The 27,252-nt window shown below is 43.8% G+C and overlaps 1 protein-coding gene across 1 annotated transcript in view; it reads right to left on the minus strand.

Annotated features, from left to right (window-relative positions):
- The window catches only part of TPO (thyroid peroxidase), a 161,246-nt gene that overhangs the window by 14,466 nt on the left and 119,528 nt on the right, over positions 1–27,252 (minus strand). The window contains exon 11 of the mRNA XM_073673487.1: positions 26,909–27,034. Within this exon, the coding sequence (XP_073529588.1) occupies positions 26,909–27,034 (126 nt within the window). The remainder of the gene's footprint in view (positions 1–26,908; positions 27,035–27,252) is intronic.

A 27,252-nucleotide genomic window follows, 5' to 3' on the forward strand; every position in this document is an offset into this window, starting at 1 on the left:
CTCATCCATCCCTGTTATTTTGTTCATACCTTTATCTCAACTACCTAGACTTCTTTCTCCTACCCTCCCAACCCTGTTATTTTATAGTTAATAATAATTTTTAACAGTTATGTTTGAAAATCTATTTTGTTACTGTTAGACCCAATAAAAATAATTGAAACAACAAAAAAAAAAATATATATATATATCTAGCCCGTTCCCATTATGAGCAGAGCAGACCTACGACACTATGTTGTGTGAAGATCGACATCATCATTATACCCTCCTGTTCTGATCCTCAGATGTCACAAAGGACATGGCCAGGCTGGATAATAAAGCATTAAACTTGCTATAAAAAAAAGATAGGAAACATTGCTGGAGTCTGCGGAGCAAAATAAAATTGAACGCCAGTAACACATGATTCTAGGTTACATAGAGACAGGATACTATCTCCCTCATTACTTTAGATAACCAGGAAAACAAACAGACGTGTAACTAGAGTCTGATGGGCCCCGGTGCAAGATTTGGACCCCCCATTCTGGTATATTATATATATACACACATTTATGTCCTCCATCCTTGTATATGTCCCTCATCCTGGCCCCACCTTGGTATATATATCCCCCATCCTGGTATATGTCCCTCATCCTGGCCCCATTTTGGTATATATATCCCCAATCCTGGTATATGTCTCCCATTCTGCCCTGTTCTTTAATATATAGAAAATAAATAAACTATTATACTCACCTTCCCTCCGCTCCTGTCATGACAAGTGTAAGTGCAACACAGAGGGAAAAGGGAGATGGAGCCCAGACACTAGGGAAAGGGGGAAGTGGAGACCTTCTAGTCTGGTCTAGTGTCACCCTGTCTCAACTAACGTCCCTATATAGCCTCCTCAGCTATCGCCGATCGCGTGCCTTGCCCTACTTTCCCTGGCGTAAGGCTACGGCTAGGGATGGAAGGAGATGAGCACTAGTCAACCTCCACTAAAACTCTAAAGACAACAAGGGTAGACAAAAGAGGGGAAAATGGCTTAGCTTTAGATGAACTCCAAATGTGCACACGGCCTCAAGCTCCAGAGAGGATGAGGTACTGCTCCTGCTAAGCTTCACAAGTAGAAATGAATATAACCGGCGACGCCCTCTCAGACACACCAGGTATATAAACACCCTGATGAGAGAGCAAATTAGCAAAAGAAAGGTAGTTGCTTGGTCCTAAAGACAGCCTCCTATCTAAGCAGCTGTCTGCAATGCCAAAAGTAGAGATATCCTGCAAAACACTGCAGGGCGACTGCCTGTCACCTCTAACACACCCGTGACAACTCCCCCGCTGTGCGGCGTGCTCTTCTGAAGCCGGCAGCTGACTCCAGCAGGCATGACGTCACTGCCATGCACCCCCAGTAACGTGAATGCCGACGTCAGCTGCAGGCCTCCGATTGGCCTGCAGCGGGTATTGCGGTGTGTAACGACTGTAACGCAGTCGTATATGAATGTGTGTGAGATACGGCGCTGCTATGAATGACTCTGACTCCAATATGTTACCAAACGAGCTTTTTTTTATATAACTTGCAATAAATTACAGTATTTCTCTTCTAAACAAGATATGGGCCACAACAGCCAACAACCACAAAATACAACTTATACAGCCTGAGAGATCCCAAGTGCCAGCTTCACAGTATGCAGAAGGACTTCCACAGGCTATATCACTCCCAACCTTATCAGGTACAAGGCCTACCCGTAGTTCTACCGTGACCATGACACGTGGTCCTCTCAGGAATACAATCTTTCACCCGCCTCCTGCCTTAATTATAATAGATTCCGGGTAACCTGTTTTCCCCTTGATATATATATATATTTATGTAGAACGGGCAAGAAAGCTTGTAAAAGAACTTCAACATGACGTTTCAAGGATGGAGCGAGACTGCCATCTACTGGCCAGATACAGTCAAGCGTAAATGAAATATACAAGGGAAGTTGCAGGGGGAGAAGGTTCAGACGCTGGACCCGATCAGGTGACTTCCAGGAAGGAGTCCAGAGAGATAAGAGGCCAGCGCGCTAAACCTGAGGGGTCTTTGGCGCTAAGCAGCAGAGAGGAGCAGACGTGCTCCCTGCGTCCTGAGAAACCCCGCGTGACAGGCCAAATCCTGAGGCCTGAGAGGTGCTCCAGCCGGGCACCGGTAAAAGAGCTCCGGATCCCTCACAGTTGTGACCCGAGTGCTGTGCCTGCTGAGGATACTAGGAACCTGATTGCGGTGCTGAGTGAGTTCGCGGAACCCGACGTCGGCCGCCGACAGACGAGGCCTGGACCCCCCTATCCAAGACTCGAGAGACTGCCTCCAACGGCCAAGCAGAGAGGAGCTGCATACGTGAGCAGGGCCGTCACTTCCACTGCTCACCCACGGTACCTGGGACAATTGGGTTTAAGTACTCAGGTTGGGAGGGGAACGGTTGGGGCTAAAGTAGCACAACGTGATTTAATTGAATTTATCTGGAAAGAGACTCACGGCCTAGCGGGAATAACCGGTGACCCCCGCTAGGGCCAAATTCACGGTTAAAGAACTTGTGTGGTGCTTCTCATGCTTGAGGGCATCACCTTACTTTAACCCCTTAAGCCCCGCGGGTGGTTTGCACGTTAATGACCGGGCCAATTTTTACAATTCTGACCACTGTCACTTTATGAGGTAATTACTCTGGAACGCTTCAACGGATCCCCCTGATTCTGAGATTGTTTTTTCATGACATATTGTACTTCATGATTGTGGAAAAATTTCTTCGATATCACTTGCGTTTATTTGTGAAAAAAACGGAAATTTGGCGAAAATTTTGAAAATTTAGCAATTTTCAAAATTTGAATTTTTAAGCCCTGAAATCAGAGCGATATGTCACACAAAAGAGTTAATAAATAACATTTCCCACATGTCTACTTTACATCAGCACAATTTTGGAACCAAAATTTTTTTTTGTTAGGGAGCTATAAGGGTTAAAATTGACCAGCGATTTCTCATTTTTCCAACAAAATTTACAAAACCATTTTTTTAGGGACCACATCACATTTGAAGTCACTTGGAGAGGTCTTTTTGACAGAAAATACCCAAAAGTCACACCATTCTAAAAACTGCACCCCTCAAGGTGCTCAAAACCACATTCAAGAACTTTATTAACCCTTCAGGTGCTTCACAGGAATTTTTTGAATGTGGAAGAAAAAAATGAACATTTAACTTTTTTCACAAAAATGTTACTTTAGACCCAATTTTTTTTATTTTCACAGGGGTAACAAGAAAAAATGGACCCCAAAATTTGTTGTGCAATTTCCCCTGGGCACGTAGATACCCAATATTTGGGGAAAAAACACTGGGCGCACGGCAGGGCTCGGAAGGGAAGGAGCGCCATTTGACTTTTTGATTGTAAAATTTGCTTGAATAATTAGCGGACGCCATGTTGTGTTTGGAGAGCCCCTGTGTGCCCAAACTTTGGAGCTTCCCCACAAGTGACCCCATTTTGGAAACTACACCCCCCAAGGCACCTTTATAGATGCATAGTGAGCACTTGGAACCCCCAGGTGCTTCACAAATTGATTCGTAAAAATGAAAAAGTGAATAAAAAAACACTTTTTCATTTTTACGAACCAATTTGTGAAGCACCTAGGGGTTCCAAGTGCTCACTATGCATCTAGATAGGTGCCTTGGGGGGTCTAGTTTCCAAAATGGGGTCAATTATGGGGGAGCTCCAATGTTTGGACACACAGGGACTCTCTAAATACAACATGGTATCCGCTAACAAATTGAATGGAAAATCGGCTCAAATTGTTAGCGGACACCACATTGCGTTTGGAGAGCCCCTCTGTGCCCAAACTTTGGAGCTCCCCCACAAGTGACCCCATTTTGGACACTAGACCCCCCAAGGCACCTTTCTAGATGCATAGTGAGCACTTGGAACCCCCAGGTGCTTCACAAATTGATTCGTAAAAATGAAAAAGTGAAAAAAAAAACACTTTTCATTTTTACGAATCAATTTGTGAAGCACCTAGGGGTTCCAAGTGCTCACTATGCATCTAGATAGGTGCCTTGGGGGGTCTAGTTTCCAAAATGGGGTCACTTGTGGGGGAGCTCCAATGTTTGGGCACACAGGGAGTCTCTAAAAGCAACATGGTATCCGCTAACAAATTGAATGGAAAATCGGCTCAAATTGTTAGCGGACACCACATTGCGTTTGGAGAGCCCCTCTGTGCCCAAACTTTGGAGCTCCCCCACAAGTGACCCCATTTTGGAAACTAGACCGCCCAAGGCACATTTCTAGATGTATAGTGAGCACTTGGAACCCCCAGGTGCTTCACAAATTGATTCGTAAAAATGAAAAAGTGAAAAGAAAAACACTTTTTCATTTTTACGAATCAATTTGTGAAGCACCTAGGGGTTCCAAGTGCTCACTATGCATCTAGATAGGTGCCTTTGGGGGTCTAGTTTCCAAAATGGGGTCACTTGTGGGGGAGCTCCAATGTTTGGGCACACAGGGACTCTCTAAATGCAACATGGTATCCGCTAACAAATTGAATGGAAAATCGGCTCAAATTGTTAGCGGACACCACATTGCGTTTGGAGAGCCCCTCTGTGCCCAAACTTTGGAGCTCCCCCACAAGTGACCCCATTTTGGAAACTAGACCCCCCAAGGCACCTTTCTAGATGCATAGTGAGCACTTGGAACCCCCAGGTGCTTCACAAATTGATTCGTAAAAATGAAAAAGTGAAAAAAAAAACACTTTTTCATTTTTACGAATCAATTTGTGAAACACCTGGGGTTCCAAGTGCTCACTATGCATCTAGAAAGGTGCCTTGGGGAGTCTAGTTTCCAAAATGGGGTCACTTGTGGGGGAGCTCCAATGTTTGGGCACACAGGGACTCTCCAAATGCAACATGATATCCGCTAACAATTTGAGCCGACAATTTATTAGCGGATATCATGTTGCATTTGGAGAGTCCCTGTGTGCCCAAACATTGGAGCTCCCCCACAAGTGACCCCATTTTGGAAACTAAACCCCCCAAGGCACCTATCTAGATTCATAGTGAGCACTTGGAACCCCAGGTGCTTCACATATTGATTCACAAAAATGAAAAAGTGTTTTTTTTTCACTTTTTCATTTTTACGAATCAATTTGTGAAGCACCTGGGGGTTTCAAGTGCTCACTATGCATCTAGATAGGTGCCTTGGGGGGTCTAGTTTCCAAAATGGGGTCACTTGTGGGGGAGCTCCAATGTTTGGGCACACAGGGACTCTCCAAACGCAACATGGCGTCCGCTAACAATTTGAGTCGATTTTCCATTCAATTTGTTAGCGGACACCATGTCGCGTTTGGAGAGCCTGTGATGTGACTAAACAGTGGAGCTCCCCCACAAGTGTCCCCATTTTGGAAACTATACCCCTCAAGGATTTTATTAAGGTGTATAGTGAACATTTTGAACCCAGAGGTACGGCACAGAATTTGTTTACATTAGGTCATCATATTGAATAAGTTATCATTATTCTTGAGCGCAAGTGCTCGCTACTTGAGTTTGCATCGGGTACTCAGGTATGCACCATGTGCAGCGTGTGCTCGAGTGACATGCTCGAGTCCCTGCTCCGCATGTTTCACGGTTATTAGACACCCAAAAAAAAACATGCGGGGATCGCTCGTGCATGGCAGGCAATCCCCGTAAAGTTTTTTGGCCGCGAAGCAAATGGGGCAGAGACTCGAGCATGTCACTCAAATACCCACGATACTCAATGCATACCAGAGCACCCGATGCAAACTCAAGTAGCGAGCACTTGCTCTCAACACTAGTCGCCATATCTAGAGATGAGCGTTGTTCTACTCGAACTGTTCGCCAATCTCAAATTCGAGCTGTTTTGGGCGGTGTTCGAGCCGTTCGGCGAACACGAACAATTTGAGAAAAATTCGGCTGTTCGAGGTTATGTTCGATAACTGTTCGTGCACCAAAATCATAACTGGATTTTTTCTCAGTAATGATGAAAATTAATGTTAATACGCAGTTTGAGTGTACAGCGGGGTGGGGGGAGGGGCAGGGGATGGATCTCTGCAGGAACAATGAAGATCTCCATTTTTTTTTCTCTTTCCCGCATTTACAGTGGGGAGGTGCAATCTGTCAGCCTATCAGCAGCGCACACACGGAGCGAAGTGCTTTTTTTCACACAAGCAAGGGCATGTGTCATTGGCAGTGTATGTCACATGTCCTTGCCCTTTAAGACCAAGCCATTTTCCCCGTCGCCACCATTTTCTCACTGCTGCAGCTGCGTGTTAGACGGCACCGCTGTTGCTGTGTGCGCTATACCTTGTTAATTTCAAGCCAATTTTCGCACAAATATACAGATAGCTTGGGAGTAGGGAATAGTTGTGATTGCAGTCCTTTTAAGGACTAGGTTACAGCATTTCCTACGACTTTTATCAGGCAGGTCTGTGCTCTTAAATAGATAGGTTGTGGGAGTAAAGACTAATTGTAATTGGAGTCCTTTTCAGGACTAGGTTACATCAGTTCCTATCAGTTTTTGCCAGGCAGGTCTGTGCCAGTGCTGTGCAAGTTTTTTTCACAGCATTTGGCTGAATCTAGCAAAGCTAATCCTTTTTGGCCTATTGCAGAGTGTGTTAGTCAGTGGAGTAGCCTATCTGTGTTGCAAGATATACCACCTGTGTATAGAATACCAATTTTTTTACTGCACCTAGTGAAGTAAAATCTTTTGGGCATAGCACCATTCTATTAGGCCATCTATACTGACCTCCATCAGGTTGCAAACTGAATCTAATTTTTTTCTGCATCTAGCTCTGAAAAAATATAGGGCTTCTAGCTGTGTGTGGGTCTTGTTCTATTAATCCATCTATACTGACCTCCATCAGGTTGCAAACTGAATATAATTTTTTTCTGCATCTAGCTCTGAAAAAATATTGGGCTTCTAGCTGTGTGTGGGTCTTGTTCTATTAATCCATCTATACTGACCTCCATCAGGTTGCAAACTGAATATATTTTTTTCTGCATCTACCTCTGAAAAAATATTGGGCTTCTAGCTGTGTGTGGGACTTGTTGTATTAGTCCATCTATACTGACCTCCATCAGGTTGCAAACTGAATATATTTTTTTCTGCATCTACCTCTGAAAAAATATTGGGCTTCTAGCTGTGTGTGGGTCTTGTTCTATTAATCCATCTATACTGACCTCCATCAGGTTGCAAACTGAATATAATTTTTTTCTGCATCTAGCTCTGAAAAAATATTTGGCCTTCTAGTAGTGTGTCGGACTTTCTCTATTAGTCCATCTATACTGACCTCCATCAGGTTGCAAATTAAAAATAATTTTTATCTGCATCTACAGTACCTCTGAAAAAATATTTGGGCTTCTAGCTGTGTGTGGGACTTGTTCTATTAGTCCATCTATACTGACCTCCATCAGGTTGCAAACTGAATATATTTTTTTCTGCATCTACCTCTGAAAAAATATTGGGCTTCTAGCTGTGTGTGGGACTTGTTGTATTAGTCCATCTATACTGACCTCCATCAGGTTGCAAACTGAATATATTTTTTTCTGCATCTACCTCTGAAAAAATATTGGGCTTCTAGCTGTGTGTGGGACTTGTTGTATTAGTCCATCTATACTGACCTCCATCAGGTTGCAAACTGAATATATTTTTTTCTGCATCTACCTCTGAAAAAATATTGGGCTTCTAGCTGTGTGTGGGTCTTGTTCTATTAATCCATCTATACTGACCTCCATCAGGTTGCAAACTGAATATAATTTTTTTCTGCATCTAGCTCTGAAAAAATATTGGGCTCCTAGCTGTGTGTGGGTCTTGTTCTATTAATCCATCTATACTGACCTCCATCAGGTTGCAAACTGAATATAATTTTTTTCTGCATCTACCTCTGAAAAAATATTGGGCTTCTAGCTGTGTGTGGGTCTTGTTCTATTAATCCATCTATACTGACCTCCATCAGGTTGCAAACTGAATATAATTTTTTTCTGCATCTAGCTCTGAAAAAATATTTGGCCTTCTAGCAGTGTGTGGGACTTGTTCTATTAGTCCACCTATACTGACCTCCATCAGGTTGCAAACTGAATATATTTTTTTCTGCATCTACCTCTGAAAAAATATTGGGCTTCTAGCTGTGTGTGGGTCTTGTTCTATTAATCCATCTATACAGACCTCCATCAGGTTGCAAACTGAATATAATTTTTTCTGCATCTAGCTCTGAAAAAATATTTGGCCTTCTAGTAGTGTGTCGGACTTTCTCTATTAGTCCATCTATACTGACCTCCATCAGGTTGCAAATTAAAAATAATTTTTATCTGCATCTACAGTACCTCTGAAAAAATATTTGGGCTTCTAGCTGTGTGTGGGACTTGTTGTATTAGTCCATCTATACTGACCTCCATCAGGTTGCAAACTGAATATATTTTTTTCTGCATCTACCTCTGAAAAAATATTGGGCTTCTAGCTGTGTGTGGGACTTGTTGTATTAGTCCATCTATACTGACCTCCATCAGGTTGCAAACTGAATATATTTTTTTCTGCATCTACCTCTGAAAAAATATTGGGCTTCTAGCTGTGTGTGGGTCTTGTTCTATTAATCCATCTATACAGACCTCCATCAGGTTGCAAACTGAATATAATTTTTTTCTGCATCTAGCTCTGAAAAAATATTTGGCCTTCTAGTAGTGTGTGGGACTTTCTCTGTTAGTCCATCTATACTGACCTCCATCAGGTTGCAAACTGAATATATTTTTTTCTGCATCTACCTCTGAAAAAATATTGGGCTTCTAGCTGTGTGTGGGACTTGTTGTATTAGTCCATCTATACTGACCTCCATCAGGTTGCAAATTGAATATAATTTTTTTCTGCATCTAACTCAGCCAATAGTTTTGGCCTAATACCACAGTTTGGCCACTCAGCTCTGCTCGGTTACCATCCATTGTTTTTTTGTGCAAACAACTCCAGAGTTGTGAATTAGTTAACCACCAAAATGAGTGGAAAAAGGCCTGCTGCTGGTGGAAAGGGGAATAGGCGTGTTGGGAAGGGGAAAAAAGGTTGTGTCCGTGGGGTAGGTGTTAAAGCAACAGTAACATCTGCAGAAGAAAGACCATCTTCCAGCCAAACTAAAATGTCTACTTCTTTTAGCAGACAATGTGATAAGATCCCTTTCTTACGGCCACGCCAATCGCTACAAATTCCAGATGAGGCACAAAAACAGCAGGTGCTTCAACGGATATCAAGTGCTCCTTTAAGTGGGCTCTCCTCCACATCAACTTCAACATCACAAATACTCCAGTCCTCAAAGGTGTCACCCAAATCGCACTTGCTTCCTCACAGCTCCCAAATCTCCAGCTGCCCGTCTGAGTATGAGGTAGAACAGATGGTTGAGTCTGCAGAGCTGTTTACTCATACTATAGCCTGGGAATCAGAGGTCGACTCCAGCGCTTCTGTGAATCCAGACGAGGAAATGATCTGCACTGATGCCCAGAATCTTTATGAGTCGGATCCAGGACCAGACGCAGAAGGTTCTGACCATAATGTAGACCCTCATTCCCAAACTGTAACTCCTGTTGGTGGAGACAATGAGGAAGACGATGATAAGACTCAAATACCTGATTGGAGCGACAACTTTAGTTTTTTGTCAGGGCAGGAACAGGTTGGCTCTGAGGACGACGGGTGTGATAACACACAGGGTGATGATGATGAGGTTGGAGATCCCACTTACTGTCAACCCACAGTCAGCCAAGAGATGAGGTCAGCAGAGGAGGTGGAGGAAGATGCTAGTGACGACGAGGTCAGGTTGCGCCTTCCTGGACAGAGACGTAGTACTGGAAGCACGTCAACAACTGCATCCTCAAACACAACTCTGCCTCTCACCACAAGTCGTGGTGGCTCTTCAGGTCGCATGGGTGCTAAGCCTTGCATAGCCTGGGCATTTTTTCAGATCGATAAAGATGACCCAACTCGTGTTATCTGTAACATTTGTCAGCAAAAGCTAAGTAGAGGCCAAAAAATACATAGTTTGAGTACTTCATGCATGAACCGGCACATGGACATGAAGCATAAGTTGCAGTGGGAAGCTCAGTGTGCTACAATGCGGCCTAGCCGGCTGGGCCAACCACAGTCTGCCATATCTTGTGCATCCGCGGCCTCTTCATCCTCTGTGACTGGGGGGACAGCAGTCACACCTGTTTTGGGGCGCAGACCTGCCACCTCTTTACCCGCAACAGCCAGCGTGATTGGCAGGTCATCATTTTCTTTGGAGGTGGGAACACCAGCTGGTGTTGAGCGCTGTCCGACATCGATAGCACCACCTTTGGATCAAGGCAACCTAACATGTCCGCCTGCATCTTCCTCACAGACCGGCAGTTTTCCGGGGACACCCTTATCAACCCCGTCTAAGCACAATAGCCAGCCCTCGGTCCCTCAGATGTGGACAAGTAAAAGACCATTTCCTCCTAGCCATGAGAAAGCTAAGAGGTTGAATTTCACCATCTGCAAGCTCTTGGCTACAGAAATGCTGCCTTTCCGCCTGGTGGACACAGAGGATTTTCGAGACCTTATGTCCGTCGCAGTGCCCCAGTACCAGATGCCCAGTCGGCACTACTTCTCAAAGAAAGGTGTGCCTGCGCTCCACCAGCATGTCGCACACAACATCACCGCTTCTTTGAGAAACTCTGTGTGTGACAGGGTGCATTTCACCACAGACACTTGGACGAGTAGGCATGGACAGGGGCGTTACATGTCGCTGACTGGGCACTGGGTAACTATGGTGACAGCAGGACAAGGGGCTGCTGTCCAAGTCTTGCCGTCCCCACGAGTTGTGCGTCAATCCTCTTTATGTCAAAGTTCCTCCACTGCTTCTGCCTCCTCAACCTCCTCTCGGTCTTCCACCTGCACCCAAAGCCTGTCTGGTCATGCCACAAGCTTTCTAACTGCGCAGAAGGGATCCTGCACACCTCCTTACTATGCTGGCAGTAGGGCTAAACGTCATCAGGCGGTTTTTCCATTGAAATGTCTGGGAAATGTGAGTCACACAGCTGAGGAGTTGTGGTCAGCTCTGGAGAACCAATTTCATGAATGGTTGTCTCCACTGGACCTGAAACCAGGGAAGGCCGTGTGCGACAATGCTGCAAACCTGGGTGCGGCCCTTCGCCGGGGCAATGTCACACACGTGCCTTGTATGGCTCACGTGTTGAACCTGGTTGTCCAGCAATTTTTAGCCCACTATCCCAGACTAGATGGCCTTCTGCAGAGGGCACGGTCGCTGTGTGCTCACTTCCGCCGTTCGCATCCCGCAGCTCAGCGACTTACATCTCTACAGAAGTCGTTGGGCCTGCCACTTCACCGGCTAAAATGCGATGTGCCTACCCGGTGGAATTCAACTCTGCACATGTTGCAGCGACTGTGGCAGCACCGACAAGCCCTGGTGCAATACGTTCTGACGTATAGCCTGGGCCAACGAGATTCAGAGGTGGGGCAAATCACGCTGGAGGAGTGGTCTCAGATCAGGGACCTATGCACCCTTCTGCACAGTTTTGAAATGGCGACGAAGATGTTTAGTGCTGACGATGCCATTGTCAGCATGACTATTCCGGTGATTTACATGCTGGAGCACATGTTAAACAGAATTCGGAGTCAGGTGGTGGCACAAGAGGAGGTGGAGGAAGTAGAGGAGGAGGAGTTGTATGCGGAAGGGCTAACATCTGCAAGGTCCAGACGGTCGGCAGCACCAAGGCGGCAGGCATGTGAGGGTGGGGGAGATGGTTTTACCAGGGCGCATGGTAGCAGCCAAACTAGTGAGGAAGGTGCAGGAGCCCAGGAAGAAGTGGAGGACGAACTGATGGAAGACTCATCAGATGAGGGAGACCTTGATCACATTTCTGTTGTGCGAGGTTGGGGGGAGAGGACAGAGGAAGGAAGCATGATTGTTACTTCGCCACCAACACAACAGGGACTTGGTGCTCCTGGATGCGCAACACACATGAGTGCCTTCTTGCTGCACTACCTGCAACATGACCCTCGAATTGTGAGAATTAGAAATAATCCTGACTACTGGGTTGCCACACTGTTAGATCCCCGGTACAAAAGTAAATTTGCAGAAATTATTCCTGCCATAGAAAGGGATGCACGCATGCAGGAGTATCAGCAGAGACTGTTGCAGAATCTTACATGTGCTTTTCCACAAAATACCAGTGGTGCACGTAGTGAATCTCACAGTTCCAACTTGCCAACCGTGGGACCGTCAAGTGTTCAGCACTCAAACCGTAACAGAACCACGGTATCTGCTGGTAACATCAATTTTGCGGAATCATTTCACCACTTTTTTAGCCCATCCTTTGCAAGGCCACACGAGACAAGAAGTCTGACACATAGTCAACGCCTAGAGACGATGGTACAAGAGTATCTCCAAGTAAACATTGAAGCCACGACTGTGTCACTGGACCCTTGCTCTTTTTGGGCTTCCAATCTGGATAAATGGCCGGAGCTAGCCACTTACGCCTTGGAGATCTTGTCATGCCCCGCAGCCAGCGTTCTGTCTGAACGTGTGTTCAGCGCTGCTGGTGGTGTGCTGACAGATAAGCGCACGCGGCTCTCCACTGATAATGTAGACAGACTCACGTTCATAAAGATGAACAAATCATGGATCCGAAACGACTTTTCTACCCCTGTGTCATCCTGGGGAGAGTAAAAGCTTGATGATTGGTTAAAATCACCCTACCAACCGTTTTAAGCTTTCAAATTACTAATCATGTTTATCTGTATCTTGACTGGAAAATAATTTGGGCTTTGTAGCAGTGTGCAGCACTGATCCTATTAGGCCATCTATACTAAAGCTTCACCAGATTTAAAATTAAAAATAATTTTTAGCTGCATCTAGCCCGGAAAATAATTTTGGGGCTCCGAGATGCGCAAGACACATAAGTGCCTTCTTGCTGCACTACCTGCAGCATGACCCTCATATTGTCAGAATTCGAAGTAATCATGACTACTGGGTTGCCACACTCTTAGATCCCCCAAACTTTTCGATCAACCTTTTCATTTTAATAAAGACCAAAAAAATGGTCATTTTTGAAATTATAAACATTAGCAGGTTGTTAGAAACTGAAATCAAACAGTTTTCAACTCAAAACTTTATTCTAGGTGATGTTACATTTTCACATAGGACCCCTTGTTCGAAAGGAGCTTCTGAACTCTCTCGTCCATTGAATTTGTCAGGTTTTGGATGGTTTCTGCTTCAATTGTTTTGCATGAGGACAGAATACCCTCCCAGAGCTGTTGCTTAGATGTGAACTGCCTCCCGCCATCATAGACACTCCTTTTAATGATGCTCCAAAGGTTCTGAATGGGGTAGAGGTCAGGGGAGCATGGGGGTCACACCATAAGTTTGTCCCCTTTTATGCCCATATCAGCCAGAGATGCAGATGTTTTATGTGCAGCATGAGATGGTGCATTATCATGCAGAAAAATGATCTTGCTGTGAAATACACGGTTCTTCTTCTTGAACCATGGCAGGAAGTGCTGTTTGAGAAAATCCACATACATTATGGAGTTCATCTTTAGCGCCTTCAGGGATCCTAAAGGGGCCGACAATCTCTCTCCCCATGATTCCAGCCCAAAACATTACTCCACCTCCTCCTTGTTGGCGCTGTAGCCGTGTTTGCGTGGGGTGTCCATCAACCAGCCATCCTCCACTCCATCCATCTGGACCATCGAGCGCTGCACGGCACTCATCCGTGAACAAAACTGTTTTGAAATCAGTCTTCATGTAATGTTTGGCCCACTGGAGCCGTTTCTGCTTGTGTGAAGTGGATAGAGGAGGTCGACAGGATGGCGTATGCACAGCTGCAAACCTCTGAAGGACCCTGCATCTTGTTGTTCGGGGGACGTTGGAGGCACAAGCAGCTTCAAAAACTTGTCTGCTGCTATGACAAGGCTTTTTTGCCGCTGCTCTTTCAACCTGACGTAATTGCCTGTAGGAAAGAGTCCTCAATTTGCCCTTATCAGCACGCACACGTGTGTACTGTGAATCAGCTACATACTTCTTGATTGCCAAGACACTTCATCCTGATCATCGCACAATGTTGATTGTAGTCATGCCTTGACCTAAACACTCCACAATTTGTTGCTTCTCAGCAGCCGACACATCCTTTTTCTTTCCCATTTTGGCAGAAAATGTTGGCTGCTTAATAATGTGAGAGAGCCTTCTTAAGTAGTCTTGCCTTTCATTGGACACACCTGCCAAACTAATTAGCACAGGTGTCTGCAATTGCTTACAGTGATATAAAGAGCCCTGACACACATCACCATCAATGAGTTTAACTGACAAACAAACAAATTCTTCCCTTATCACTCCTAAACACTTTTTGCATAATAATTTGGAACGCAGTGTACATGTGCTTTTCCACAAAACACCAGCGGTTCACGTAGTGAATCTTACAGTTCTAACTTGCCAACCGTGGTCTGTATGGAGTTGTTCAATAAAGGGCCCAAAATTAAGATAACATAGATGGGAGAGGTCTCTATGAATAGGAATTCCTAAGTATTTGATACCCTGTGATGGACAGGCAAAGGGAAAGTTGGACTGGATGGAATCCTATATGGATTTGGGGAGGGAGACATCGAGGGCCTCAGACTTCGCTGCATTGATTTTAAAATTTGACCATGTAACAAAGTGATCTATTTCAGCTATAACAGCAGGGATGGATATATGTGATTGAGTGATATATACTAGGACATCATCAGCAAATAGAGAGCACTTGTACTCGGTGCCTCCCACCTCAATCCACCTAATATTGGGGTTATGGCGAATTGATGAGAGCAGGTTCTCCGTCACTAGGATGTATAAGAGAGGGGACAGAGGACATCCCTGCCTTGTCCCATTGGTGATTGTGAAAGGTGATGAAAATGTTCTGACGCACCCCCTGGGCCTTGGGACACCCGGAGCCGGACCCTTTTTGGTGGATGCTGGTGGTTGTAGTCTTCGTGGCGGCGACCCGGTTCCGTGGCTCAGGGCGGTCAAACCAGTGGCGGAACTATTTATGTGGTTTTGATGTTTAAATGTCCGACTACGCCACCCGTGGATTGCGGTCAGAGTGAACCGCTGCTACAGGGCAGACCGCTGAGGCTGGTGTTGTGGGTGCAGCAGAGCGTAGCATAACTCCCCACGGGAGGAGTATAGCCTCAGGGCAGTGTATGCGGAGGATGGGGGTGATGGTGCAGGGCAGCAGCAGTAACGACACGGAGTCAGTGATGCAGTCCAGGGCCTTTACTCACAGTTCTTATTATCCAGACCACGTCTGCAGGTAACGGCTGCCCACGTCGTACTGTGCTCACCAGGTGAGGGGCTCAGACAACTCCCAGATAACTTTGGAGCACTTCACAGTTATCACTTTGTGTGTCCTTTGTCTGGCATTTCTTACCAACACTTCTGTCCGGCTGCCTCGGGCCTCCTCTTGGTAAACTTGGCGCCAGTTTCCCTGACCCTATGTGGTGCCTTCCTAGCGGGTGTAGCGAGGGGCTGCACCACATAAAATGTCAGAGCCTCCGGTTTCTAGCTGAGGGTCGTTTCCTGCCTCCACTAGTTCGGGGACCGGTCTCCCCCTTTGGCCTGACCCCTCCACGCAGGTGGATTCGGGCGTGCGGTGGCGACTCGCCCGTCCGCACCCCTGGGATCCCTTCATTCCTCGTTCCTGGAGCCTTCTCCGCTCCTCTTCCTTCCTTCTCCCTCTTCCAGGCCTGGGCCTCTGTTACTAGGCCCGCCTCCGGAGCAGAGCTCATGCAGAGCCCCTGCTCCCTGCCACTTCTGCTCAGACTTCTCTGCACTGAACTAAGATGGTGCCCACCTTTTATACTCCCTTCTCAATGCACCCAGGAACTGCTTCCTTCCTGCTCCTGCACTACAGGGTTCCCATTCCTCAGTGTTCCCTCCCCCCACACCAGCCAGGGACAGGGACTGTGGTGCCCATCTCAGGGGCATATTGGTCGCCCTGCCCCACGGCAATGTGGTGTAATGCATGCAGGTGTCGGGTCCTGATCCACACTCCATCCTTACCTGAGAGTGAGATATCACACCTCTGGGTAAGGTGCAATACGTCTGTAGCAACCGAGCCCTCAGGGTGCTACAGTTCCATTTATCTTCAGCCTAGGTGACGTATTGCGATACAGGGCCGTGATTTTGGCTATAAAAGGGTCCCCTAGACCCCTACCCCAAGCTTTTTAAGAGAATCATATATGGCGTGCCAGGAGACTCTATGGAATGCTTTCTCAGCATCCAACGAGACTATCTAATTACAAATTTTTAACTGCATCTAGCCCAGGAAATACTTTGTGCCTAGTAGCAGTGTCTGCTAGTCAGCGGATTATCCCGGTTGTTAAGCAAGCTACACCACCTGTAGTTTAGACACTTAATTTTTTCAAAGGAAATGATTCGGGACCATGGGATACTTAGTGAAGAGCATCAGGAGGCACCCCAAGGCATAGGGGCTGGGACTGGCAGTAGGATGCCTTGCGGTGGACAGCCGAGCTCGATCCTTATAAAAGCTTTTTAACTGCAGCAGCTTTAGTGGACGCTACTGGAGCTGGAATTACGCGGCTGCTGGCATGAGACTTGCCCTCCAATAGATCCTTGTAAATGGATTTAAAGTGTATTCATTCAAATTAGAGAGACAATTTAAATTAAAAAGCTTAGAGCTGCCTCCACCACAGGGGGGCTCGCTCGACCCACCAGCGGACAGGCACCAGTATTGGGAGAGGGGGGCTGGCCGTCAGGGTTCACCGCGGCTCTGGCACAAACCCGGCGACACGGAGGTGGCACGGGCAGGAGCGGACTGGCCGTGTCGGCTTCTCACTTTTTGGATTTTAGAAGGGCATGACATGCCTATATCTGTGTCTCCCCCTCCTTTTACTCCTCCACCTCTTTTATTTTCGCATGACTATATGTACTTGTCACTTTTCCATGTGTTAGTTATGTCTTCTGAGCAGTTTGTCAGCTTTTGGACACCTTTGAAGGTGTTTTCTATGTGTTTCTATGTGTTTTTGTTTGCCTGCCATTGGTTTTAACGGTGTTCGAAGGTGTTCGACGAACAGTTCGACGAACAGTTCGGCGAACACACGGGTGTTCGACGAACCGAACCGAACTCGAACACTACGGGGGTGGCTCAACACTAGCCATATCGTCATCTTTTTTTCTTACTTTTGAAAAAAATCCCAACCCCAGCCCTAACCCTAGCACAACCCTAGCCCTAGCACAACCCTAGCCCTAGCACAACCCTAGCCATAGCACAACCCTAGCCCCAGCACAACCCTAGCCCTAGCACAACCCTAGCCCCAGCACAACCCTAGCCCCAGCACAACCCTAGCCCCAGCACAACCCTAGCCCCAGCACAACCCTAGCCCCAGCACAACCCTAGCCCCAAACCCAGCCCTAACCCTAGCCCAATCCTAACCCAAGAGTTTATTTTTGACGCCGTTCCTTGTGCGGTATAAGTGATTAGACGACTTTATTCTTCGGGTCGGTGTGATTACAGCAATGCCAGAATCATATGGGGTTTTTATGACTGACAGCTGTCACACACTAAAAGACGCATTTTTTGTAAAATCTAGTTTTTGCATCACCATATTTTGAGAGCTATAATTTTTCCAGATTTTGGCAGACAGTCATGTGACGGCTCGTTTTTTGCGGGATGACTTGACGTTGTTATTGGTGCCATTTTCAGGCACGTGACATTTTTTGATCGCTTTCTATTCCGATTTTTGGGAGGCAGAATAAACAAAAACCAACAATTCAGGAATTGTTTTTTTTTTATTTTTTTTATTCTGTTCCGCGTGTGGTAAAATTGATGAGGTAGCTTTATTCTTCGGGTCAGTACGTTTACAGCGGTACCACATTTGTATCATTTTTCTATGTTTTGGCGCTTATACACAATAAAAGCTATTTTATAGAAAAAAATATTTTTTAGCATCGATTTATTCTGAGAGCTATAACTTTTTTATTTTTCTGCTGATGGAGCTGTATGGCGGCTTGTTTTTTGTGGGACAAGATGTTGTTTTCAGCGGTATCATTTTTATTTATATGCGTCTTTTTGGTCGCGTGTTATTCCACTTTTTGTTTGGCGGTATGGTGATAAAGCATTGTTTTTTGCTTCGTTTTTTTTTTTTTTTTTTACCGTGTTCACTGAAGGGGTTAACTAGTGGGACAGTTTTATAGGTCAGGTTGTTCCGGACGCGGCGATACCAAATATGTGTACTTTTATTGTTTTTTTTTTATAATAATATTTATTGATGGGTACATTATATTTTTATTTTTGGTGTATTATTTTTTTATAATATTTTTGCATATTTTTTTTTTTTTTTTCCACTTTCACACAGTTTATACACTTTATTACTTTGTCCCACTCTGGGACTTTCACTTTTTTTTTTCTGATCGCCTGCATGGCACAGGAATGAAGCACCATCCCTATGCCATGAAGGCTGTCAGAAGTGCACAGTGTGAAGATTGCTTGGAGATGCACTGCGCATGCCCAAGCAATCTTCCTGCTCTCTGGTGACCCGGATGTTGTCATGACGACATCGGGTCGTCATGGCAACACCCGGGAAGCCTTTGCAGACTGCGCTGGAAGCCGGAAGAGGAGGTGAGTATCGCCGATCACCTCCCCTTGCCCCCGCAATGCCGCGATCGACTTCGACCGCAGCATCGCGGGGGTTAATGTGCTGGGAGCGGTGCAGGACCGCTCCCTGCACATAGTACCAGGTGTCAGCTGTGACAATCAGCTGACACCCGGCGGCGATCGGGCCCGCACAGCCTGTGTGCGCGCGCGATCGCCATGACGTACTAATACGGGTCTGGCTCTTAAGTCCCAGGGCACAGACGCGTATTAGTACATCAGATGTTATTAAGGGGTTAAGAGACTGCGCCTTATTTTAAGAGACTGCGCCTTACTTTGAGAAATTTCGTATTTTTCTGATATTTCAAACCACTGTTCATTACCCTTGTTGCTAATCCCTGGTATCAGAATACCTGTTGTATAAAACTGTTTACAAACATCTCTGACTGTTCTCGCCATGTGTCTCTGTGCGTTGCATTCCGGCACCTGCATTACATTTACATGACAATCACTTGAACCAACACAAAATGTACACAGTGCACTTTCCTCTTTGTGAGCACTTAGGGCGGACGCCCTAACGGAATATCCTCAAACAGAAAACAACTGGACTTGTTATGATGACATCAGCCACAAGATTTGATCAGCTTCCCAGGTCACCAATTTCTCTGTCACAGGAACAGAAACAGTCTCCATCAGTCCATCTGTATTCTCATTAATAGCAATGTTCCTTGTGAAGCTGAGAATCCTATCTAGCTCTCCCTAACTAACTAAACAGTCGGTGACCAGTCACACATTAGAGTTTACTCACGGAGCCTCTCCCTCTGTATCACACTGTCCAATTTGGATCACTTTAGAGTCCCAGTCCTCCGTGTCTCAACCGCAGGACCTCTCTTCAAAATCACCTCAGGGAAAACGACCGTTTTTCTCTACTTCCTGTTTACAGTCTTTTCTCCACTTGTTCAAAGGTGACATCTAGTGGCCGAACTAAGTTATTGCGGTATCATATCTTATAAAAAAAACATTAACATACTACACTGTGCATGGACCCAACGGGTCTCTGCACCGCAATACACTTCAGCTGAATGTGTGTCCAAGGACACACATCCAGCTGAAGTATTTGCTGGCGTTGGCGGGCCTCTCACTCCCCGGGCCTGGTCATGGTGGCGACTTAAACAACAGCGGTAGATATGCCCCTGGAAACAAACATTAACCTCTGTGTAATCTGAGCCACCAAGTAGTGTGACGTCATCAGTCCACTGCCCAGGCCTAGACCATCAGGAAGATAGACCTAATTCTTCCATTACCCTAGACTACTAGGGTTGATGTCATTAATAGATCCTCTTCTCCGAAGTAAGAATTAAAAGAGGTTGTCCAAGATTTCTGTCAAAGTATGTCCAAGATTTAATGTAGTCCTTTTCTGTTCATAGAATATCATGTTATTGGCAGCATATCATCTATTTGCATAGGACTGTTCATAGAATATCATGTTATTGGCAGCATATCATCTATTTGCATAGGACTGTTCATAGAATATCATGTTATTGGCAGCATATCACCTATTTGCATAGGACTGTTCATAGAATATCATGCTATTGGCAGCATATCACCTATTGCATATGACTGTTCATAGAATATCATGTTATTGGCAGCATATCACCTATTTGCATAGGACTGTTCGTAGAATATCATGTTATTGGCAGCATATCATCTATTTGCATAGGACTGTTCATAGAATATCATGTTATTGGCAGCATATCACCTATTTGCATAGGACTGTTCATAGAATATCATGTTATTGGCAGCATATCACCTATTGCATAGGACTGTTCATAGAATATCATGTTATTGGCAGCATATCACCTATTGCATAGGACTGTTCATAGAATATCATGTTATTGGCAGCATATCACCTATTGCATAGGATGGTGTGCTGCTGAGAACGGTAGTTTTTAGACCACCTTAAAAAGAATCGTACCTGACAAACAAGAGTTTTGCTCATTGATCAGAGAAATTGCCAGTCTGGATATTGGCTCGTCTAAATGGGCCATTACTATGATATTTTTTGATCTATTTTCTGCTGTCTATTATTCAGTGTATCACATTGTCCAAAAATGGACTAACTATGTTTGTTAAAGATATCTTTTAGCTTTGCATTGTAAATTGAAAACTAGTGATAATGGTATACGAACAGGTAAATGTTTTTTTTTTTGTATTACAAGAATTACATTTGGGGAGCTTCATCCAAAAGATTCAAAATTTTGAACTTCAAAAAATAAATTTTAAATAAACCAAGTTTTTTCTGGTGGGTTAAACACAGTGCAGCCCCATAAATTCGTTAAGTAATAGAAGTTACAGAGGATAAATAGATATTAGCACTAATGCAAATTTCATAAGGGAGGGAGATTTTCTGATTTAAAATCTTTGACATTTTTCTCATGAATGAAGCAGAAGAAAGCTAAGAATATGCAGTACACAAACGATTCATTTTTAATAGCCGTTTCCCTTTAGATACATGGCGTGACTCACAGACAGAGAAATGATGAACACAGAATTGATTACTCTGGAGATCTGTATCTCCTGCCATGAGCTCTACGTTCTACCTCATTGATATACTCAGCTTCCCATCTCATTGATGTTACTAAACTTTAATTTTGTCATTCTATTTCTAGTTGGCCATAGGCTATCTCTTCCATTGATCAGCATAAAACAGATATTATATGTGGAGCAGAGATAAAACATTTAATTATTTTATCTTCTAACAATTCTATTCCCAGATTCTCCTCTTCTAATTTAATCCTGGGTGGAAGAATTAAATGTAGTGTGTAATTTATTAACTTGAGACGTTAACTATAATTGGATTGCTGCAAGTATCTATTTACATTGGTTGATAACATGAACAGTACAAAAGACCAAATGCCACATATTTTCTTAACCTCTTCATCTACTGATAATTCATTATTCTTCATTACACTGGAGCTTATACAATTCAATTTTATCAGTGTTACGCTAGTTTTTAAACAGTGTAAAACTGGTCATACTCCTGAAATAGTACCTCTCTCACTCCCACTCCTCTCACCCTTCTTGGCCAAGTATTTTTAAAAGAGAGAGAAGAAAAAGCTGCTGCCAGACATGTTTGGGAGTGGCTTATCTTGTCTGAAAACAAAAGGATCAGGCATTGAAATTACAAAAACCCAATCCTTCTCTCTTGTTTAAGGTTTCATACCTCATGAAGAAGTTGTGTGGGAGAACATCATAGCAGATGGTGTCCACTACTTCTGGAGCTAAGCTCATGAAGAACCATTGGAGAACATTATAGCTGATGGTGTACACCCCTTCTGAAGCTAAACTATTGAAGAGGCAGTGGGGAGAACATCACAGCAGCTGATGTCCACCCCTTCTGAAGCTAAGTTCATGAAGAAGCAATGAAGGAGAACATTATAGCAGATGGTGTCCACCACTTCTGGAGCTTAACTCATGAAGAAGCAGTGTGGGAAAAATCATAGCAGATGGTGTCCATCCCTTCTGCAGTCAAGCTTATGAAGATGCAATGGGGAACATCATCATAGCAGAAGGTGTCCACTCCTTCTGGAGTTAAGCTCATGAAGAACATTATAGCAGATGGTGTACAACCCTTCTGAAGCTAAACTCATGAAGAAGCAGTGGGGGAAAACACCATAGCAGATGGTGTCCATCCCTTCTGGAACCAAGCTAATGAAGAAGCAATGGGGAGAGCATCATACAAAGATGGTGTCCACCCCTTCTGGAGCTAAGCTCTCGAAGAACCTATAAGGGAGAATATCATTGCAGATGATGTCTACATACTTCTGGAGCTAAGCTCATGAAGAAACAGTGGGGGAGAACCTTATATCAGATGGTGTCCACCACTTCTAAGTTCACAAAATGCAGTAATTATTTGGATGCCACTGCCATGCCTAAACAAATGGATGGAGATTGAATATTGCTACCTCTTAGTATCTTAACATTTACAGTATATGCTCCTGCACCAGGCATCAAAGATGCCCAAAAGCTGCCACTCACTTGAATATATTTTGCTGGATCCGACCCAGGGTGATGGGAACTCTGATGAACATGATTTTTCTCACTGCCCTGTGCTTTAGTGTCCTACTTACATAGTAACATAGTAAAATAGGTTGAATAAAGACCTAGGTCCATCAAGTTCAACCTTCCTTCCCTAATTGTACTCCCTACACTAACACTACACTAACTTACTTACTAACTAACTAGGACTAGTCCTCACCAATGTATTATTGTTACTATTTTTATTATTGCTGCACTTTTACAATTAAAATTGAACCCGTTTATAATTTTTAAATTAGTTTTATATTTTGTATTACTCTTGTGATTCTAATAAAGGTATTACTAAAATCCCTATGCCTAAATCTTGATGCCATGGGGAGCTTTAGCTGGGCTGGGTATGTTCCAGGATAGCATGAGAAATATTCTCCTGCTGGAATCCTGACAATAAAAGTACATGAAGTGGTGATATATAGAAATCTGCTCAAAAGTGGACATTTAAAGGGGGCTTTTTTTGGGGGTATTCCTATGCAGATCAAAGGTGTAATTTATTATTTCTCAAAAAAGTGTGAAGGTATGATGACATTAGAGGAGACCATAAGTAGAGCAAATGTTACATTTGTGTTAGAGGAGGATGCAGGATACAGAATAATTGTCTTGTTTCTCTCATCCAATTAAAGAAAAAGAAAAAAAACTCACTTTACCAGTAAAGTCATGAAAAATAGCTGTCAAATGACAGAAACATTATATGATTATCAGATGGCTGGCCATAGACAATAGAGGTTTCTGTTTAGATATCTGGAAAACATTTATTCAGATCCACTTTCAATCGGCTTTTGGTTCTTATACACGGGCAGTTATACTTCCCTATACTGCCCATAACGAGTGCTGATTAATGATATGGGGAGCTGATTAGTGTTCATTTCCTTTCACTATCATGTACCCATGATAGATTGTGCGATCATTTGTTCTCACTTCTAGTATTGTCAGCAGCACTTCCACTGTTTATTCAAGAGGATGTGCTGTAATGAACAAGCGATCTATATGTAATGAAAGACAAATGCAGTTTCTCATTAATTCTTTAAAGGAAATCTGTCACTAGGCATTTGCTACTCCATTTGAGAGCAGTATGATGTAAGGAAAGATACCCTGATTCCAGTGATGTGTCACTTACTGGACTGCTTGCTGTAGTGTTGTTAAAATCACTGTTATATCTGCTACAGATCTACTGGTTCTCTGAATGCTGAGCTCTATATAGCCCCACCCACATCACTGATTGGCAGCTTTTTGCCTATGTTGTGCATAGGCAAAAAGCTGACAATATGTGGTGGTGTCAGACTAGGCGTAAAAAATGTGGTGACAGATTCCCTTTAATTGCTGTGAAGTTTACATTGCTAAATGATTAGGTACGAGTGGTCCTCACTTTATGTAAAGGTTCATTAACCCCTTACTTACCGGGGACGTATTAGTACGCATATTTGCGTAGCCTCCGTTCAGTGAGGGCTGCTGCGCTGAGCCCTCACTGAACGGAGCACATGTCGGCTGATTCTTACAGCTGACATGTGCCCGCAACAGCCGCGGGTGGAATCGCGATCCACCCGCGGCTGTTAACCAGTTAAATGCTGCTGTCAATCTCCGACAGCAGCATTTAACGCGCGCTTCCGGGTAGCGCGTCATAAGCCCCGCCCACCGGCGACCCCGTCACGTGATCGCGGGTCTCCGATGGGCGTGCATGACAACCCAGGGTCTGCAGCAGACGCCTGTGGTTGTCATGATCTTGTCGCTATGAGCGCCACCTAGTGGTCGGCGCTCATAGCACAGGACCATTTCTGCTGCATGCAGGGGACCTGCTCGTCCCCTGTATGTAGCAGAGGTGATCGGATAGTTGCTGCTTCTAGTCTCCTATGGAGACTATAGAAGCATGCAAAAAGTAAAAAAAAAAAGTTTTTAAAAATATTAAAAAAAATAAAAAAATATAAAAGTTTAAATCACCCCCCTTTCGCCCCATTCAAAATAAAATATATAAAAAAAAACCCCACATACACATGTTTGGTATTGCCGCGTTCAGAATCGCCCGATTTATCAATATAAAAAAAGAATTATTCCGATCGGTAAACGGCGTAGCGAGAAAAAAATTCTAAACGCCAGAATTACGTTTTTTGGTCGCCGCAAAATTGCAATAAAATGCAATAACGGGCGATCAAAACATCGGATCTACCCCAAATGTTATCAATAAAAACGTCAGCCTGGCACGCAAAAAATAAGCCATCAACCAGCCCCAGATCACGAAAAATGGAGACGCTACGGGTCTTAGAAAATGGCGCTATTTTTTTTTTTTTTTTTTACCATATTTTGGAATTTTTTTTCACCATTTAAATATAAAAGAACCTATACATGTTTGGTGTCTATGAACTCGTAATGACCTGTAGAATAAGAAAGGCAGGTCAGTTTTAGCATTCAGTGAACATGGTAAAATAAATAAATAAAAAACAACTGTGGTATTGCACTTTTTTTGCAATTTTACCGCACTTGGAATTTTTTTCCCGTTTTCCCGTACAGGATATGATAAAACTAGTAATGGCGTTGAAAAGTACAACTCGTCCCGCAAAAAATAAGCCCTCACATGGCCATATTGACCAAAAAATAAAAACGCTATGGCTCTGGGAACAAGGGGAGCAAAAACGAAAATGCAAAAACGAAAAATGCTCCGGGGCTTAAGGGGTTAAAGGGGGTGTCCAGGAAATAAAACTTATTTTTATAAGAGTTGAGACTGGTTTTTAAACAAATTAAGAGCTATTCTCCGTCACTGATCTCTGGAGTCTGCAGTTTTGATGCTTACCCAGTCCTTACTGGTCTTTACTTTCTGGTCCTATTTTGACTTACCAGAAAGAGCAGAAAATGTCTACTCATCTAATTAAAGGTGTGGTCCGGAACTAACATTTATTTTACTCCTTATTCTCTATCTATTTAATGCAATAATCTAATCTCTTTTATAACATACTTTAATTAAAAATTCCCTATCATTCCCTCACTACACTATCTAACAGCTATATTTATTTTTGTTACCTACTTCCTGTTTGATGATGCTTTGTTTGAGAACCCCCAAGGCATGCTGGGATACTCAAATAAGAAGTCATCAGTATCATAAATGCTGTCTCTTTCAGAGGCTGTTATTGTCCCTGCTCTACTGAGCATGCATCGGTTGTCAATTAAGACGTATGCTAAATAGGATCTTGTCACTGTGCAATATTCTTTTTAATGTGCAGTGACAGTGCGCTCCCTCGATGACTCTGATGAGAAGTGACGAGCCGGCAAGAGAGCGCACTGTAAGGAAAAAACATGGTGAGCAGACACCAGCCTCGCCCCTTCAAGTGAGTATATTAGAAAAGAGATTAGATTATTACATTAAATAGACTGACTTTAAGGTTTAAAATAAATGTTAGTTTCGGACCATCTATTTAATGACCTCATCAGTCACTTGCTGCAATTTTTGGTAAGTTGAGATGGGGCCAAAAATACAAGATCCTTCCAAGAGCAACTTATCTCTTAAATCCTAATCCTAAGAGAACAGGAATCCTGTGGTCCCTGTGCAAATAGAGGGCCAGTATGCTTGCATGACCACTGCCGGTAAATAGATCGGTGATCATCAAGCATGGTGCATTCAATTAGAGGACTCGGTACTCCCTTTGTGATGACCATTGGAGGTTCTAATAGTCAGACCAGCAGTAATCATTCATTCCTAACCTATCTTGTGGATAGATGATATTTGTTCTTCGTGGATGATCCCTTTCTTATTATGTCCACACCAATCACAAATAGTGTGATTTTTCTTTAAAATAATGAGTTCAAATGATGGTATTTATCTGTTTATCTATCAATCAATAACTAAAGGCACTAATAAGCTGATAACCAAACACACATTTGCTGCTTAGCACTAATCTTTAATCACCACAAGGCATATTTCTGGATGACACTCAAGAAACAGATGCACCATTTGGCAAATTGTTTTCTATAAACAGAGATCTTAATTAAAACCTAAAGATGGAACGGTTGGCACTTGGTGAGAAACTATTTCCTAGAGACCATGCCGCATTTGAGAATAAGGAGATGATATTTTATTTTATGAGCTCATTGACATTTATTCTTGGCACAATCGACTATGATTAACTAGAGACTACAGAAGCCTCTTAAGTGAGTATTTTTAATGAAGAGCAGAGCGGCACTAGATCCCAGTGCCAGTCAATAATATAGAGTGGGAATGTACTGCATTACCTACACAGGTCCTTTTATCTTCAGCAAGTTCATAAGGATCTGTGCACAAACAATCATAGCTGCCCAGTGTGTTCCTACATGTAGCAGAAGCATGACAAGGAGGAGTCAGCCAATCTGAACATTCATCGACATCTAGGAAAAAGATATAATAGTATTATCGGTCACAAAATAAATATTTCTTGACTATTTCTTTATATAAAACCTATTAAAAATTATTCAATGTGAATTATCTTACAATAGGACAAAATTATATCCCATCTCTTACTTAGGCAGAGTAATTGATCAAAAGGATACGGACATTTTTTAATCCCTTAAGGACCGGGTAATTTTTGAGTTTTTCAATTTCGTTT

Source organism: Phyllobates terribilis, unplaced genomic scaffold (genome assembly GCF_046119375.1).
Source record: "Phyllobates terribilis strain yellow unplaced genomic scaffold, ASM4611937v1 Scaffold_3__8_contigs__length_932513732, whole genome shotgun sequence".
Lineage (NCBI taxonomy): Eukaryota > Metazoa > Chordata > Amphibia > Anura > Dendrobatidae > Phyllobates > Phyllobates terribilis.